At 47.2% G+C, this 19,112-nt stretch overlaps 1 protein-coding gene across 6 annotated transcripts in view; it reads left to right on the top strand.

Moving 5' to 3' along the window:
* Positions 1-19,112, top strand: part of NLRC5 (NLR family CARD domain containing 5) — a 93,517-nt gene that overhangs the window by 22,381 nt on the left and 52,024 nt on the right. For all 6 annotated transcript variants that reach the window (XM_061387277.1, XM_061387279.1, XM_061387281.1 and 3 more), the window contains exons 2-5: positions 10,588-10,699; positions 10,814-11,137; positions 12,696-13,002; positions 13,825-13,884. In XM_061387277.1, the coding sequence (XP_061243261.1) occupies positions 12,708-13,002; positions 13,825-13,884 (355 nt within the window). In that variant the 5' untranslated portion in view covers positions 10,588-10,699; positions 10,814-11,137; positions 12,696-12,707. The remainder of the gene's footprint in view (positions 1-10,587; positions 10,700-10,813; positions 11,138-12,695; positions 13,003-13,824; positions 13,885-19,112) is intronic.

The following is a 19,112-nucleotide window of genomic DNA, read 5'->3' on the forward strand; positions in this document are numbered from 1 at the left end:
TTGCTTCTTGACTTCCCAGAATCTGTAACATCTGCCTTGAAAGGGTGACTGAGAACCTGCTGAGGAAATGCAAGTGGAATGCTGTAGCATGTTGCCCGGACCTGTGCTAAGAACCCAGTATATGAGACTGGCATCAGCTAGCATCCGCTGCAGATGGGCAGTCCCCCTCATCGTGCTGTAATCTTCATTATTGTCTTCCAGCCTCAGAATGACCATGTGAAGTGGATGCAGAGTCATCACCCCATTTGCAGATGAGGAACTGGAGGTACAGAGGAGTTAGGAAACTTGCCCTAGGTTGCGCAGCACAACATGTTGAAATCAGGATTTGCACCCAAGCCTCCCGACCCCTTATCAGCTCCACCAGTCCCTGTAAGATGGGCTGGTATTAACCCTACTCAAGGTACAAGTGAGTTACAGCTCAGAGAGGGCAGGGACTTGCCTGGTATCACTCAGCAAATCAGTTTGGGGCAGTGAAGCTCAGAACTGAGGCTCCAACCAATGATCACTAACCTCCAGCCCTCTCCCCAAGCCTTTCTTCTGCCCACATTTCGTGTGCCTGGGCACTGCCACTTGGCATGGGAGGACATAGGTCAGCTGATCCAGCCTAGAAGTAGAACTCCTCTTCTGACTTCAAAGAGTGCAGCTTTCTGGTCACTGATCTTCTGTCTTCTTTCACTTTCAAAAAAATGTTTTCAGCTTAAACCACACAGGTAATACATGATTAAATTCGCTTTGCGAACAGCTGGATGCCATGTCAGGTGCCTATATCTCCATTACTCACTTCTTCCCGCCCCAGGCCAGTCCTCTCCTAGTTTGAGATAACCAGTTTGCTGTGTTGCCTTCCAGAACTTTATCTAAGGCTTTGCATTAAAAAACAAACACACAAGGGGATTCCCTGGAGGTCCAGTGGTCAGGACTCTGCGCTCTCAATGCAGATCCCACAAGCCATGTTGTACAACCGAAAAAAAAAACAACCCAAAACCAACAATTAAAAAAAAAAAAACCCAAAACACTTCTATTGGGCTCACTAACTGCAAGGCCTTGTTTTAAGCACTTTACATGTATTGACACAGTCCCAACCCTGTGAGGTAGATACTGAAGTTATCCTTGGTTTATTTATTTTCATTTATTTTTTTTATTTTTGGCTGTGCTGGGTCTTTGCTGTGCGCACAGGCTTTCTCTGGTTGCGGCGAGTGGAGCCTAGTCTTCACTGTGGTCCGAGGGTGTCTCATTGCAGTGGCTTCTCTTGTTGCAGAGTGTGGGCTCTAGGGCTCAAGGGTTCAGTAGTTGTGGTACCTGGGCTTAGTTGCCCCGAGGTATGTGCATCTTCACAGACCAGGCACTGAACCTGCATCCCCTGCAGTGCCTGCCGGACTCTTAACTACTGGACCACCAGGGAAGTCCTATCCTTGTTTTATAGATGAGAACACTGAAGCCTAGAGAGGCTGTACAATTTGCCTGATGCCGCACAGCCTGCAGATGATGAAATGCTTAGTTCCAAGCTAGACAGCTGGCTCCAAAATTCATGCTCTTAACCTCTAAGTTATAAAAACATGGGATTACAGACCTGGATGAAGACATACAGTGTTGGTGCTTTGTTTTCTATGTATTCTTCAAACAAATAGTATCATATTATGCATATCATTATTCATGTGTCTTGTTTATTCAGTTAATACATATAAGGATCCAGCCATGTCAGTGGTCTTCATGCCCATAACCCAGAGGTGTGGTCACACCAAACCTTATTGAGATATCAGTTGGTCAAACACGGCTGCAGGATTTCCTTATCCAGTATGCTCTGCGTATTCCAGGCTGTGTGGCTCTCCCTGGGCTTCCTGCCAAGCAGCTTGGTTATAGAGTCAAAGGGTGGACACATTTAGGTTTTAGAAATTGCCTCCAATTTGCCTTTGGAAGTGGGCAGACCAATCTCCAGGCTGTGAATTTGAACCTCAGGATCTAATTTCTCCGCTTTACATCTTGAGCCTTCTTTGCCCCCCAAACCAGCACATAATTCCTCCGGGATCCTCTTCAACCACATGGTTGGAGATGAAAAGGGGATTTCCAGATCTCAGCTTCATTTTCGGTTTGGTGTGGACATGGGAGGAGTTGGCAGGGCCACAAGGTGCCAAGGTGCAGGCCAGAGGCAGAAGTGCAGGAGGAGCGGCAGTTTTCAGCAGGCACCCTCAGGGTCCCATCTAAATGCGGCCATCTCGGTGGCCTTCCTGTCCCCAGCCTCTCAAAGGCAAGAAGCCTCGGCTCTGCTGGGGAAGCAAGGTGCCGGGTACAAGGGAACATGAAGCCTCTCTGCCCACCTGGAGTGGAGCGCTGGGTGGCTGCATGGCCTAGAATAGTAGTCCTCAAGCTCAGCTGGGTTGCTTCCAAAGGTGCCTGTGTCCCACCCTCAGAGACTGTGCTGTGATTAATCTGGGGTGCAGCCCACTGGAATTTTTAAAACCCCGGATGACTCTAACATGTAGGCAGGTTTGGGACCCACTGGCCCTCCGGAGGCCCAGGACCCTGTTGGGAAGGAGCCTTCTCACCGGCCACTTCTGGTGGGTGCTGGACCCAAACCGCCAGGGCTGAGTGGAAAAGGCAAGATCCCTCCCTGGCCACCTGCTGTCCACGTTTCGGAGAAGGGTGCACCTGGAAACCCCAGGCGGTCTTTTGGTGGAGAGTCTGAGCTGTCTGAGCAGGAAGTCGGCCGGAATAAAGGAGGCAGTTTCAGTTCTAGTGATGGGGGCTGGGAGCCAGATTCCTGGTTTCTAGTGACAAGAAGAGAGAGTCGCTGCTGGATTTAGAACAGGGGCCACCCAGGCCCGGGGCTCAGAGTGCAGGCTCGTGCCACCCTCCTCAAAGACTTTGAGACAAGAAGATGCTTCCTCAACTCCCAGCTCTGTATCCTTCTAGCTGGTGATGTGGGGAGGGCCCCTCACTGCTGGGAGCCTTGGTTCCTTTTTCTTTTTTAAATTCGTTAATTTGGCTGTGTCAGGTCTTAGTTGTGGCACTCGGGATTTTTGATCTTTGTTGAGGCAGGTGGGCTGTTAGTTGTGGCACGTGGGATCCAGTTCCCTGACCAGGTATCAAACCCGGGCCCTCTGCACTGGGAGCAGGGAGTCTTGGCCACTAGACCACCAGGGAAGCCTTGGGCCTCGGTTTCTGCTTTGGTAAGACACATGGGGGTGCGTGTTAAGTCCTGCAGGACCCTGTCATTGTGAGGGACAATAAAGATGATGGCTTTCAAAAGAAATCACCCCCATCGCACACCCTCCCCCCATCCCCACCCCATGGAAATGTGCCGGGTCAAGGACCCCTCTTGCCCTCTCTGCCCACTTTTATGGATGAGGGAAGAAATGGCTGCTCACATCTCCCTGAAGGTAGCCCATCGTGGGGACCCATGAAAAGAGGATGATTCCTGGGGTGGGGCTGCATTAGCCACCCCTAGAAAAAGCCTGATAGCTCAGTCTGGTCTCACTTTCACTTCTTACTTGCTATGAGTGTCAGTAAGGCCTTCCCCTCTTGGGACTTCAGTTTCCCCATCTGTAAAATGGGCCTGGGAACATCCCTGGCCATCTGGTGGTTAGGACTCCGCACTCCCACTGCAAGGGGCATGGGGTTTGATCCCTGGTCAGGGAACTGTGTGGCCAGAGGGGAAAAAAAGGCCAGGGAGTTGGGGAGGGGAGCTGGCATGGATTCTTCCAGCTAGGTTCGCCTTTGCTTCTGGGCTCAGGCGTCCTCCAAAGCCTTGGACTGTGATCATCCACCCTGGGGGGATGCAGAGGCCCTGAGTTTTCTGTTGTCAGCGCTGTAGGCCTTGGTGTGAGAGGGCTTGAGGGCCTCTGTGGACTCTGGTCCACCCCGGGGTCCCCAGGCCTGACCTGTCCACTCGGTCCTGAGAAACCGACTCCAGCAGCACTTTGTTTGCCCTCCTTCCGATATTTTGGTCCGAACGTCTGGAGTGGCTGTCATGGCCCAGGCCACGCTTTTCTTATTGTCCCTACCAGCCATACCCTTCCTGTCTTGAGGTTGGGGTTCTAGCCTTCTTATTTCTGGTCCTCTCTTCCCACTGTCTGACCTCAGTGGCCCTCTTCTGTCCTCTTTCCTCCCACCAGGGCCCTGGAGCTGGGGCAGAACCCCAGGTCTCAGAACCAGCCAGAGGATAGGGCTTCCAGCCACCCACGGGCCTTGATGCTCGGCTTCACCCTCCCAGACAGGCCGGGGAACAGGGACGGCCCATGATTCACCCCCTGTAGAGATGAGGAAACAGAACCCAACAAGTGAGGTTTGGGGGTGCGGCCAGCACCTGTGACTGCCGAGCCCCAGCCTCGAAGGGCCTCCCTCTCAATCCAAGCAGGAAGAAGGAAGAAGCAGCCAGAGGTCTGTGACTCCAACCATATCCTCTCCTCCTTCCCTCCCTCTTTTCCATCTACCCTGTGCTGGGCCCAGGCTGCAGAGCGAACAACACTGGTAATAATAGCTAATGTGCCAGATGCCGTGTCAGGGGATTTGCCTGCTTCACCTCCCGATGCCCTTGCCAGTTAACTGTTATTACCCCCAAAGCTGACCCTGCTGGTGCTCCGGGTCTCCAGTCTACTGGGCCCCCCTTCATGGGCCAGTCCCCCACTCCCATTCTCCATCCATTGTGGGTGTAGGCTGCTCACACTGCACCCTGCCCTTAAAGATTGCCCTTGGCCTATCGGAATGCCCCTCCTCCACTACTTTGATATGGCCCATAGCCAGTGTCTGGAGGATGTGGCCACTGCGGGGGGACGGGAAATAGCAGCCCAGCCCCCTTGCCTCTTGGCAGGATAGGCCTGTTGACCTGTCACTCACATTCCAGAGCTCCCTGTGGTCAGGCTGAAGCTAGACCGCTCCTGAAACCTCATCTTTGCCTAACTTCTTCCCTTGCCCCACCCTGCTTCCCTTTCAGCCTTAATAAATAACTTCAACAGACACCCCTATCTTGGGTTCTGCTTTTAGCAGCCTGACCTCAAACATCCTCCTTTTACAGATGAGGACACTGAAATACCAAGCCATGGGGTAACCAAACCAAAGCCACACAGCCGGTACCAAGTAGAGACTCCAATCCAGGGCCCTGTTGCCAAGGCGTTTGCTCTTGTCCAGAATCAGGTGGTGTTCCCAGCTGCTGAAGGAAGGACTGACCAAGAGGAAATGACGGTGCAGAATGACAAGCCCTGCTGTGGGGGAGGAAGGAGACATTGCTAAGGAGGGAAGCCCAGTGGTGGCGGCGTGACTCAGTCTAGGAAGGCAGCCAGCAGGACTTCCCTGAGTAGGGAGCAGGAGTTGATTGGAGCTGAGTCCGTAAGAAGGAGGAATTTGCAAGATGGAAGGGAAAGGGCAGGGCATTCGAGGCAGGGCAGGGCATTCGAGGCAAGGCAGGGCATTCGAGGCAGAACAGGGTTTGTGTGCAAGGTGAGGAGTTGTGAAAGAGGATGGCTGGGTGGGGCCGGGAGCGTGGTCACGTGGCAGGCAGCAGAGGTGGCGTGAGAGGGCCCGAAAGTGGCCAGGACCCAGACGGTGAAGGGCCATTTGTTACTCATCCTTTGAACCTTTCTTGAGCACCTGATGTGGACCTGCTTCGTGGAAGTCCCACTAACTGTGGTGCCACACTGCATCTTACAGGTGACGGGAAACTGTAGGAGGTTTAGACAGAAATGAGACCAGACCAGAGCTGAGTTTTAGAGATGACTCTGGCCAGAGAAGTGCATGTTGGCATGTGTGCGCATGTGCATGAGTGTGGACTGGAGGTCGAGGGGCGGGGGTGGGGGCGGCAGTCTCCAGGCATAGGGAGCAGCAAGAGCAAAGGCCTGGGCAAAGGAACTGGCTCCCCTAACCTCCACAGCACAGCATGCCCCGGAAAGCAAGAGAGACTCCCCAAGAGCACAGTGATGAGGGCGACGGAAGCCAGGATGGAGCTCCCCTCTGGGCAAGCCTCCTATGCCCACCCCTCAGTGAGACCAGCGCCCCGACAAGGCCCCCTGCCTTTTTCCCTCTTCCTGTCTGGACCTGGACTGGAGTGGCAGGAGCATGGGACCACAAACCCACATGCCTGGATTCCCTTGGGAGTCTTACTGTGTGACGCTGGCTTTTCATTACCGCTCTCTGAGCCCCGTGTCCCAGGAATGCATTGGTGATTCTTAGAGGTAACACATTTACTAGGGAATCTTCCTGACCCAGGGATCGAACCCTAGTTTTTAATATGAACATTTTATGGCTTTGAAACAGTTGTACCTGCTGAAAAGTTTTAATGTATGCAGTTGTCCAAAGAGTACGAGTGGCCCTCAGTGTCCCTATCCTCGGATGCTCAAGTCCTTTATATAAGATGGCATAGTACAGTCAGCACTCCATATCTATGGGTTCCACCCTTGAAGATTCAGATCCACAGATACAGAGAGCGAACTGTACAGTGTAAAGGGCTCTCCTTTGCCTGCTTCTCCCACGTCCACTCCCCACGTGCAATCCTGTCACCAGTTTTCTTGGGTAGCCCTAGAGTTGGTCTCTCTGTATGCAGATTCACACAGCACATTTAAAACAGACATATGCTGTAGCTTTTAAAAGTTGAATTCACTTACTAATATACTTTGGAGCTTTTTTCACTTAGCATATTTTAACTGTTCATCCATCTTGTAGTACGTAATAGTGGCTCAGCAGTAAACAATTCGTCTGCAATGCAGGACATGCAGGAGATGTGAGTTTGATCCCTGGGTCGGAAGGACCCCCTGGAGGAGGGCATGGCACCCCACTCCAGTATTCTTGCCTGGAGAATCCCATGGACTGAGGAGCCTGGCAGGCTACAGTCCATAGGGTCGCAAACACTGGACATGACTGAAGTGACTGAACACGATATTCCTTTTTTCCTTTTTGTTGCTAAATAATATTCTGTTGTAGTGACATACCATATTTTGCTTACTCATCTGTGAGTTATGGAAATTTTGATTTTTTTCACTTTTTGGCTATGAGGGATGATAAACATTTGTGTATATGTTTTTGTGTAAGTATATATATTTCATTTCTCTTGAGTATAAACCTAGGAGTAGAAAATTGCTGAGTTATAACTCTGGTTAACATTTTAAAGAACTGCCAACCTTCTCCAAAGAGGCTGCACCATTTTGCATTCCCACCAGCAGTACATAAGGGTTCCTATTTTTCCACATCCTCATTAACAGTTGTATTATCTTCTCTTTCATTGTAGATATTTGAGGGGGGTATGAAATGATATCTGGTTGTGGTTTTAATAAGAAAACTCTACTTACTTAATTTAAAAATAATTCTTAAAAAAAAAAAAAAGGAATTCCCAGGCGGTCCAGTGGTTAGGACCCAGTACGCTCACTGCTGAGGGCCTTTGTTCAATACCTGGTCCAGGAACTAAGATCCCATAAGTAGTGTGGCACAGCCAATAATAATAATTCTTTCCATTTAAAATACTTGTATTACTATGTGTTTTAATACTATGTATTTTTCTATATTTTCCCTCTCAATACCATTGATCAAATAGTGGATTTTAAATGGGTGTGAAGCTAATTTGAACTCTCTTCCATTCCTTAGATCAATCTGTTCTATTTTAAATCTGGCACCATCAGGTTTTAATGACATTTACTTTATAAAATGCGTTTGTTTGGAAGTCTCTCCATTATTGCCTGCCTTTCCCAATGAATAGTCTCTGATATAATTGCCATTTGTGTCATATTTTAGATTCTACATATAAGTGATATCATATGGTATTTGTCTTTCTCTTTCTGACCTACTTCACTTAGTATGATAATCTCTAGTTCAGTTCATGTTGCTGCAAATGGCACCATTTCATTCTTTTTAATGGCTGAGTAGTATTCCATTATATGTATGTACCTCATCTTCTTTATCCATTCATCTGTCAATGGACATTTAGGTTGTTTCCATGTCTTGGCTATTGTAAATAATGCTGCTATGAACATAGCGGTACGTGTATCTTTTTGAATGATAGTTTTGTCTGGGTTTTGTCCAGGAGTAGGATTGCTGAATCACATGGTAACTCTATTTTTAGTTTTTTGAAGAATTTCCATACTGTTCTCCGAAGTGGCTACACCGATTTACAACAATGTTAAGAGGGTTCCCTTTTCTTCACACTCTCTCCAGCATTTGTTATTTGTAGACTTTTTAATGATGGTCATTCTGACTGCTGTGAAGTGGTACCTCATCGTAGTCTTGATTTGCATTTCTCTAATAATTAGCAATGTTAAACATATTTTTATATGCCTATTGGCCATCTATGTGTCTTCTTTGAAGAAATATCTCTCTAGATCTTTTGCCCATTTTTGGATTGAACTGTTTGTATATTTTGGAAATTAAGCCCTTGTCTATTGCATTATTTGCAGATATTTTCTCCCAGTCAATAGGTTGTCTTCTAGTTTTGTTTATGGTTTCCTTTGCTATACAAAAGCTTGTACATTTGACTAGGTCTCGTTTGTTAATTTTTGGTTTTATTTCTATTGTCTTGGGAGACTGACCTAAAAAAATATTGGTGCTATTATGTCAGAGAATGTTTTGCCTATGTTCTCTTCTAGGAGTTTTATGGTGTCATGTCCCATAATTGTTAGGCCATTTTGAGTTTATTGCTGTGCATTGTGTGAGGTCGGAGAAGGCAATGGCACCCCACTCCAGCACTCTTGCCTGGAAAATCCCATGGATGGAGGAGCCTGGTATGCTGCAGTCCATGGGGTCACTAAGAGTCGGACACGACTGAGCGACTTCACTTTCACGCATTGGAGAAGGAAATGGCAGCCCACTCCAGTGTTCTTGCCTGGAGAATCCCAGGGACGGGGGAGCCTGGTGGGCTGCCGTCTATGGGGTCGCACAGAGTCGGACACGACTGAAGCGACTTAGCATGGTGTGAGGTGTAAATCAACTTCATTGATTTACATACAGTTGTCCAGCTTTTTCAGTAGCACTTGCTGAAGAGACTGTCTTTTCCCCATTGTATTCTTGCCTCCTTTGTCAAAGATTAGTTGACTGTAGCTGTGTGAGTTTATCTCTGGGCTCTCTATAAAATGTGCCCTCTTGACATGGATTGATCTGAAGTCTGGAACTTTGTTGTTACCTTCCTCATACTTCTTAGCTACTCCATCAGTGCATACTTTGATCTTTTGCCTTTCTTCCATTCTTCCATATCCTTTTTAGCCATCTTTTCTTTTGTCAGTTCCTTATTGTTAGACAAGATCTCGGAAGCTGTGTTACACAGACATTTGTACCAGTGTCATTTTATTTTATACGTATTTATTTATCTGTGGCTGTTCTGGGTCTTCATTACTGCTTGGGCTCTTTTCTTTAGTTGTGGCGCCCAGGGGCTGCTCTCTAGTTGCAGGGCTCGGGCCTCTCATTGCCGTGGCTTCCCTCGTTGCAGAGCACAGGCTTCAGTAGTTGAGGCACGTGGGCTCGGTAGTTGCAGCTCCTGGGCTCTAGAGCACAGGCTCAGGGTTGTGGCCACAGGCTTCGTTGCTCCACAGCATGTGGGCTTTTTCCAGATCAGGGATTGAACCAGTGCCTACTGCATTCGCAGGCAGATTCTTTGCCCACTAAGCCACCAGGGAAGCGCTGTTTGTTCATTTCCATTTTTGGTTATGCTGGATCTTCTGTGCTGTGTATGGGCTTTCTCTGAAAGTGGTGAGCAGGGCTACTCTCTAGTCGAGGCGTGTGGGCTTCTCATTGCTGTGGCCTCTCTTGTGGCAGAGCACAGGTTCTAGTCTCATGGGCTTCAGTAGTTGTAGCACTCGGGCTCAGGAGTTCTGGAGTGCAGGCTCAGGAGTTGTAGCACATGGGCTTAGTTGCTCCATGGCATGTGGAATTTTCCCAGACCAAGGATCAAACCCGCATCCCCTGCACTGGCAAGCGGATTCCTATTCACTGTACCACCAGGGATGTCCTTACTTTATTTTTTATTGAGATATGGTTGATATAAAATATTATATAAATTACAGGGATGCAACATAGTGATTCACAATTTCTACAGGTCACACTTCATTTATAGTTTTTATAATAAAGGAGCTAATAAAATAAAACTGATTAAATGATCATCATTTTATTGTTCTCTTGGTGAGACAGTGATCAGTGCCTCTGGGTTTTCTCATTAAGAAGGATGTTTACTCTCAATTATTTAAAAACTTCATGATGTATGAAGAGAGAAAGCTGCACATTCAAACCTCTTTGAGGTTTTATTAGGAAAGAAGGCTGACATATTTGGTAAGAGTTATCCATCTTCATTTAATAAATTAGCTGTAATAGATCTACTGGGTTGGAGAGGTATGTAGTGATGGAACAAGTCACTGTAAGGGGAATATTCAAATTGGAAGAGTAAGAGGGGCATCCTCTGGGCCGGTTGTGGTGGGAAGTGATACCGAGGAGGGTTGCGCTGTGCACAGTTCGGGGACAAGCAGAATCTTGCTTGGGGAAGAATAAGATCTTCCCATGAAGATGAGAAGGCTGTTTCTGGGTTGATGTCCTCAGGGGAGTTAGGAGTGAGGGTCGGTGCCTTCTTTACAGAGTTCCTCTTGGAATGCGGAACAATGATAAGAAAGTCGTCTTTCTCCTATCTCTTAGGAGCCTGTCCTATGGAAAGAACCTGAAAATCCAGCTCTAGGACTTGGCCCAAGAACTCAGGAGACCCTCTCTGTGGACATCCTAGAACATCTATGATGAACCAGGGAGCCAGGTCAGTGATCATCCCTTCACTGAGGATCTTTCTACTATAATCCTCTGTCTCCAAGGCTGTTTGCTACTGACTTTCACAATGACCAATAATGATATAGTGTGTTTTTTCTTCCAGGGCTGGTTATTTTTTAAGAGCTAATGTCTTACTCAAAGGGGACAGAGCACTCATGGTGGAAACAAAGGCATCATGTTAGACTGGCTGGGGGAGAAATTTGAATTTGAAGGACTTTCCCCGAAATTATACCATCCAGGCACTCCTCACTTCCGCCTGGCACCTTGCTGCCCTGGATGAGTTCTTTATGGGCCGCATGGACTTTGGACACTCTAGCCCGGAAAAGAAGCCATGCCGTAGGCGCCAAGATCACACAGAAGCCAGGGATTAGCCCTTGTCTGGTGCCACCTAGGGTTCCCAAGCCTTGGAAATTAAGTGGCCTGAGAGGTAAGAAATCTCAGTTCTGAGCATGTGTCCTCCATGGACTGAAATGGTGATCTTGGGTCTGTCCTTTACCCTTCCCCAGCTTAGCATTTTCATCTGTTGAGTGGGGATGGTGATCCATGCCATAGATGTGAGCATATTTCTTGAAGTCTCAAACTCTGTGCCTGAGCAAGGAGTTGTTGCTATTAGTTTGGTTGAAGAGGGGTGACCAGAAGGAGCTTGGGACATGTGCCCAGTAGGTCTCTTGGGGGTCAAGGGAGAAGCTGGAGTCTGAACCCCACAACACATGGTGTTGGCCCCAGCATCTGGGAGTTGATAAGGCTGGCCCCTGCATGGGCCTCCTGTCTTTTTCAGTGTTAGAAATGAAGTCTCTGGAGTTGTGAGGATTCAATGAGACACATAAAGCACATAAAACAGAGCCTAACACACAGTAAGTGCTTTCTGAGCATTTATCTCTATAATTAAGACAATAGTGCCAGATGTACTCATTTGGAAACGTTCTAGCATATTCCACCATGTGATGGGTAACCAGTTAATCTCTAGCTGTTGGATATTTAGGTTGCTTCCAATTTTTAACTATTAAAAATACTCTTGCAGTGCACAGCTTTGTAACTAAAAATTCTGTTTAAGTCCATGATTGTGTCCCAAGGCCAGCATATTAGAAATGTAATTGCTGAATCAAAGGGCCTTCAGACTTTTTAAACTTTCACAAAATACGTTCTCCTTGCCTCATTTTAATACACCTACCAGCAAGTTGTTTGAGTTCCAGTTTAGAAAGGGAGAATTTGCTAAGAGAGAAGAGAGGGTCTGTATTAGCTAGGATTATATTTCACTGTGAATAGCAAAAGGGCCTAAGCAACAGTAGTTTAAACAGAATAGAAATGAATTGCCTTGTCATGTATTAGAAATTCGAAGTCAGAGAGTCCAGGACAGGAAAACTTTACTCTCCACCTTCCTCGGTGCTGGCTTCTACCTCACAATCCAATGTGGCTGCCCAAGGTTTGGCCATCACATCAGCATTCCAGCCAACAAGAAGAGGTTAAGAATGATATACAACATTTCCACCGACATCTCATTGGCCAAAATTTAATTACATGAGTCTATCTAGCTGCAAGGGAGGCTGGGAAATAGTCTATTTCAGATAACTAGGGAATATTTAGGGGTTCTAGTGCTAAGAAAGAAGAGAAGAACAAATACAGGGGGACAGCTAGTTGTCTCTGCCAGAGAAAACTTAGGTCAGACAGAGAGCAGCACAAATGGGTCCATGGAAACAAGAACAAATAAAGCATTATCAGGGCTTATCCACAGGGGGATGAACTAAACCATCTGGACCCATGACATAGGCAGAGAATACAGAAGGAGGTTAATTTCTGGGCCTGAGCTCTGGGCAATGGCATCGAGACACTACAGAGAGACCACTTCTCTACCTTCTGTGTCCATCTCTTCTCTTCCCCTTAGCTGTGGGGAGTGGTTTCTGACTGCCCCTCCTGGCTTTCCCCCCAGCTCACCTGTCCCCCAGCTCACCTACTTCGCAGCTCACCCACCTACCTGGTCCCTGTAGGGTCAGCTCCTCATGGACCCCGTTAGCCTCCAACTGGGCACCAAGAACCTGCATGGATATCTCGTGAGGCTGCTCAGCAGAAACCTAGGATGGCTAGACGCCAAGGTGAAGTTATTCCTCCCCAGCGTGGACCTGGGCTCCGGATATCAGGCCCTAGACCCCACACAGAGGGTCATCCTGCAACTCCAAAAACTGCATGCCCAGGGTCCGACCACCTGGAAGTCATTCATCCAGTGCGTGTGCATGGAGCTGGATGTGCCAATGGACATGGAGGTGCTGCTGATGAGCACGTGGGGCCACGAAGATGGTAAGAGTGGCCGTGGGAGGTGCAGTGCTGCCAGCTAGTGCCCGGGGCCTGGGGAGCCAGAGAGCCCCAGGCAAGACCAGGACTTGCCTGGGTCACACAGAGACGTGTGGCCCAGCCAGGAACAAACTTCCATGTTTCTGTGCACCTCCCAGAGCAAATGCCCTAATGCCACCACGTCTGCTGGGGACCTGGAGGGCTCCTCCTTCCACCTTGTACCACCCCAGTTACCCAGAAAGGCAGGATGCAGAGAGAAAGGACCAGGTGACTCCTTCCTGCCAGGAAATTCCTGATAGCCCATACTGCCCAAGAGGTTTCTTTTTGCAAAGAAACAGTCCTAGGGAGAGCCCTCTGGCCGCCACTTAGGGGCAGGCTGATTGGACTCTGTCCTGTTCAGTGAATGTCCCTTGGGCTCTTCCATTTACAGAGCACTGTGGGGAAGCTCAGAACACTGATTGTGTTCATGGAAAGGAAGTGAGAGCTCACTCAATAACTCTACAAGGCAGAGTACGGGGCAGGTGGGGGTGCACAGTGTGCACATGCGTGGATACACAGGCGTGCACTTGTGCACAGGCATGAATAAACACGTGTGCACGCACCCATATACTTGTATGTGCACAAACCTTTAGATATGCACGTGTTTCTGCCCCCAGCTGCCTTCAGGGCTCACTACCGGCTGTGCCCTCCACAGATCGCCAAATGTAGATTTCTGGCTTGCTAGGAACACCCCCTGAGGGATGAGCCCTGAGCCAGACACAGGGCCAGAGCTGGTCCCAGGGCATCCTAGCACATCCTCATGGCATATCATCTCCTTCCCTCTTCCAGGCTTCTCCAGTCTTCTGGAAATTGACGAGGAAAGCCAATCAGACTCTCAGCTCCACCCTGGTAAGGCCTGGGGTTGGGGGGTAGGGGTGGGATGTGGAGGGTAGGTGCATGCTAAGTCCCCCACCTCAAACCCAGAACAGGCTGGTGGTGGCTGGTCAGAGCCATTTTCCGTAAACTAGCCTCCCCGTGCTTGGACCCATTTGCACCTTTCCCATGCCCCTCACTAGAGCTCCCAGCCTCGCCTGCACCCCGTTTCTGCCCCTCAAGGCTTTGGCTTGTCTGATAGCTTTTCCCATGGGTCTCACCTGGAGCCTCCTGGGAGAGTTTGAGGTTTTCAGCCCTTAGCCACTGCCGGAATCCCCCACCTGGTTTCACTTGGGGAAGCCCGTTCTCATTTCCCTGTCCCCAAACCTCAGGGCCTCAGGCTCCAAGCCCACAGACTCAGGCCTCTCACCATTCAGACACCCTCAAGCCTGACACTGACCCACAGTCTGGCGTCCACACCCAGGGAGCCTCTGACTGGTTTTCTGGTGGAGCACAGAGAGGTCAGTGATCAGATGGTCCACTTCACTGATTCACCACTCTCTTTTCAGAACTTTTCTTTCCCTTTTGTTCCATCTTTCTTTTTTAACCATGGTCAATTACATAGCATCAAATTTACCATCTTAACCATTTTTAAGTGTACTGCTGCTAAGTCACTTCAGTCGTGTCCGACTCTGTGCGACCCCATAGACGGCAGCCCACCAGGCTTCCCCGTCCCTGGGATTCTCCAGGCAAGAACGCTGGAGTGGGTTGCCATTTCCTTCTCCAATGCATGAAAGTGAAAAGTGAAAGTGAAGTCGCTCAGTCGTGTCTGACTCTAGCAACCCCACGGACTGCAGCCTACCAGGCTCCTCCGTCCCTGGGATTCTCCAGGCAAGAACACTGGAGTGGGCTGCCATCGCCTTCTCCTTTAAGTGTACAGTTCAGTGTATTAAACACGTTTACACTGTTGCACAGCCATCACATCATATGAGAGGCACTCAGTCATGTCCGACTCTTTGGGACCCCATGAACTATATTCACCAGGCTCCTCTGTCCATGGGATTTTCCAGGCAAGAATACTGGAGGGGGTTGCCATACCTTCCTCCAGGGAATCTTCCCGACTCAGGGATAGAACCTGCATCTCTTATGTCTCCTGCATTTGCAAGTGGGTTCTTTTCCACTAGCGCCACCCGGGAAACCCATGACCACCATCCATCTCCAATACTCTTTTCTTCTTGCAAAACTGAGATTCTATACCCATCAAATAATAACTCCCCATTCATCTCTCCCCCAGCCCCTGGTAACCACCATTTACTTTCCATCTCTATGACTTTACTCTAAGTACGTTGTATAAGTGGACTCATACAATATTTGTCTTTTTTGACTGACTTATTTCACTTAGCATAATGTTTTCAAGGTTCATCTGTGTTGTGTCATATGTCAGAATTTCCTTCCTTTTTAAGGCTGACTAATATTCTACTGTATGTATAAATCTCATTTTGCTTATCCATTCATCCTTCGGTGGACTTTTGGGTTGTTTCCATATTTTAGCTATTGTGACTAATGCTGCCATGAATATGGGTAAACAAATATCTCTTCAAGACCCTGTTTCAATTCTTTTGACTATATGTCCAGGATCCAGGTTCATATGGCGACCCTATCTTTAATTTTTTGAGACACCTCCATAGTGTTTTCCACAGAAATTGCACCATTTTACATTCCTTCCAACAGTCCACAAGGCTTCCAGTTTCTCCACATCCTCGCCAACACCTTTTTGTTTTCTTTTCTGATAGTTGCCATCCTAATGGGTGTGAGGTGGTATCTCACTGTCGTTTTGGTTAGCATTTCCCTAATGATCAGTCATGCTGAGCATCCTTTCATGTGCCTATTGGCCTTCATATTCCTTTTTTGGAGCAATGTCTGTTCAAGTCCTTTATCTATTTTTGAATTGACTTCTCTGTTTATTTTGTTGTTGTTTTAGGAGTTCTCTCTGTATTCTGGTTATTAACCCCTTATCAAATATATGTTTTGCAAATATTTTTCCTATTCTGTGGGTTGCCTTTTTACTCTGTGGGAATGGTCTTTAGATGTATGATTTTTTAGTTTTTTATGAAGTCCAGTTTTTCTATTAATTCTTTTGATATCTGTGCCTTTGGTGTCATCTTCAAGGTCACAAGCTTTCATCTTATGTTTGCTTCTAAGAGTTTTATTGTTTTAAAAACATTTATGTTTTACATTTATGTTTTTCATCTGTTTTGAGTTAGTTTTTGTATGTGGTGTTAGGTAAAAAGCAAGAGAGTTCCAGAGAAACATCTATTTCTGCTTTATTGACTATGCCAAAGCCCTTGACTGTGTGGATCACAATAAACTGTGGAAAATTCTGAAAGAGATGGGAATACCAGACCACCTGACCTGCCTCTTGAGAAACCTACATGCAGGTCAGGAAACAACAGTTAGAACTGGACATGGAACAACAGACTGGTTCCAAATAGGGAAAGGAGTACGTCAAGGGTGTATATTGTCACCCTGCTTATTTAACTTATATGCAGAGTACATCATGAGAAACGCTGGGCTGGAGGAAGCACAAGCTGGAATCAAGATTGCTGGGAGAAATATCAGTAACCTCAGATATGCAGATGACACCACCCTTATGGCAGAAAGTGAAGAGGAACTAAAAAGCCTCTTGATGAAAGTGAAAGAGGAGAGTGAAAAAGTTGGCTTAAAGCTCAACATCCAGAAAACAAAGATCATGGCATGTGGTCCCATCACTTCATGATAAATAGATGGGGATTTGTGGAAACAGTGTCAGACTTTATTTTTTGGGGGGCTCCAAAATCACTGCAGATGGTGATTGCAGCCATGAAATTAAAAGATGCTTACTCCTTGGAAGGAAAGTTATGACCAACCTAGACAGCATATTCAAAAGCAAAGACATTACTTTGCCAACAAAGGTCCATCTAGTCACGGCTATGGTTTTTCCAGTGGTGATGTATGGATGTGAGAGTTGGACAGTGAAGAAAGCTGAGCGCCAAAGAATTGATGCTTTTGAACTGTGGTGCTGGAGAAGACTCTTGAAAGTCCCTTGGACTGCAAGGAGATCCAACCAGTCCATTCTAAAGGAGATCAGTCCTGGGTGTTCATTGGAAGGACTGATGCTAAAGCTGAAACTCCAATACTTTGGCCACTTCATGCAAAGAGTTGACTCATTGGAAAAGACTCTGATGCTGGGAGGGATTGGGGGCAGGAGGAGAAGGGGACGACAGAGGATGAGATGGTGGGATGGCATCACCGACTCAATGGACAAGAGTTTGGGTGAACTCCAGGAGTTGGTGATGGACAGGGAGGCCTGGCGTGCTGCAATTCATGGGGTCGCAAAGAGTCAGATGCGACTGAACTGAACTGAACTGAAGGGTCCAGCTTCATTCCATAGCCTGTTTGTGGATACCCAGTTTTCCCAGCACTGTTGAAAAGACTGTCCTCTCCCTAACTGAATGCTCTTGGCACCCTTGTCAAAAATCACTCCACTGTATGTGTGAGGGTTTACTTCTGGACTCTCTGTTCCATTGGTCTTTATGTCTGTCTTTATGCCAATACCACACTGTTTTTGATTACTGTAGCTTTTTAGTAAGTTTTGAAATCAGAAAGTGTGAATCTTCCAGATTTTTTTCTTTGGGGGATTGTTTTGACTATTTGGATTCCCTTGAGATTCCACATGAATTTTAGAATGGACTTTTCTATTTCTGCAAAAAAACAAAAAACAAAAAAAAACCAGGCATTTGGATTATAAGGGCATTGAATCTATAGATCACTTTGGATAGTATTGATATTTTCAATGTTAGTAAGTCTTCCAATCCATGAGTATGTGATACCGTTTCATTAATTTATGTCTTCTTTCATTTCTTCCAGCAACATTTTGTAGTTTTCATTGTACAAATCTTTCACTTCCTTGGTTAAGTTAATTCCTAAGTACTGATTCTTTTTGATGCTATTGTAAATGGAATTGTTTTGGTAGTTTTTTTCTCAGATTGTTCATGTATAGAAATGTAGCTGACTTTTGTGTGTTGACTTTTTATTCCTGCTACTTTGCTGGTTTCATTTATTAGTTCTAACAGCTTTTTTTGTGGTGTCTTTAGTGTTCTCTATGTATAAGATCCTATCACTTGCAAACAGAGATTAGTTTACTTCTCTTTTTCAATTTGGACGTCTTTTATCTCTTTTTCTCACCTAATTGCTCTGGCTAGAACTGCCAGTTCTATGTTGAATAGACATGGTGAATACCTTTTCCCTGATCTTAGAGGAAAAACTTTTAGTCTCTGACCATTGAGTATGATGTTTCTGTGGTTTTGTAACCTTTATTTCTATAGAAGTACTGACTTTTTACTTACAGGTATACATGGTAGTTGGAGAAGGCAATGGCACCCCACTCCAGCACTCTTGCTGGAAAATCCCATGGATGGAGGAGCCTGGTGGGCTGCAGTCCATGGGGTCGCTTAGAGTCAGACACGACTGAGCGGCTTCACTTTCACTTTTCACTTTCATGTGTTGGAGAAGGAAATGGCAACCCACTCCAGTGTTCTTGCCTGGAGAATCTGAGGGACGGGGGAGCCTGGTGGGCTGCCGTCTACAGGGTCACACAGAGTTGGACACGACCGAAGTGACTTAGCAGCAGCAGCATACATGGTAGTAACATCTCCAGGCTTTAACAGAAAACATCCTTTTGGACCATAGCCCACCAGACTCCTCTGTCCATGGGATTCTCCAGGCAAGCATACTGGAGTGGGGTGCCATTCACTTCTCCAGGGGATCTTCCCAACCCAGGGTTCGAACTCATGTTCCCTGCATTATAGGCAGATTCTTTACCACTGAGCCACCAGGGAAGCCCCATCCTAGCTCCCCAACAAATCAAAACTGATACCTGGTCCTTCTGTCCCTTATCACTGAGATGGCATAATTGTCACCTGGCTGTAACCAGGTCTGGTTGATATTTAGCTAATGAGTCCCTTATTAGTACAAGGGACTAGTACAAGTCCCTTATTAGTACAATTATTAAAATACTGCAATACAAGGCAATTCCCTGGCAGTCCAGTGGTTAGGACTCTGTGCGGTCACTGCCAAGGGCCCAGGATTAGTCCCTGGTTGGGGAACAAAGATCCTGCAAGCCACGCAGTGTAGCCAAGTATACACATTGGCTACATATATATATGCACATGCTCTTAGACTGATTGCAGCCCCTCTTTGGGACCCCTGGGTTTCCCTGCAAACCA

This window comes from Bos javanicus, chromosome 18, assembly GCF_032452875.1.
Source record: "Bos javanicus breed banteng chromosome 18, ARS-OSU_banteng_1.0, whole genome shotgun sequence".
Taxonomy (NCBI): Eukaryota; Metazoa; Chordata; class Mammalia; order Artiodactyla; family Bovidae; genus Bos; species Bos javanicus.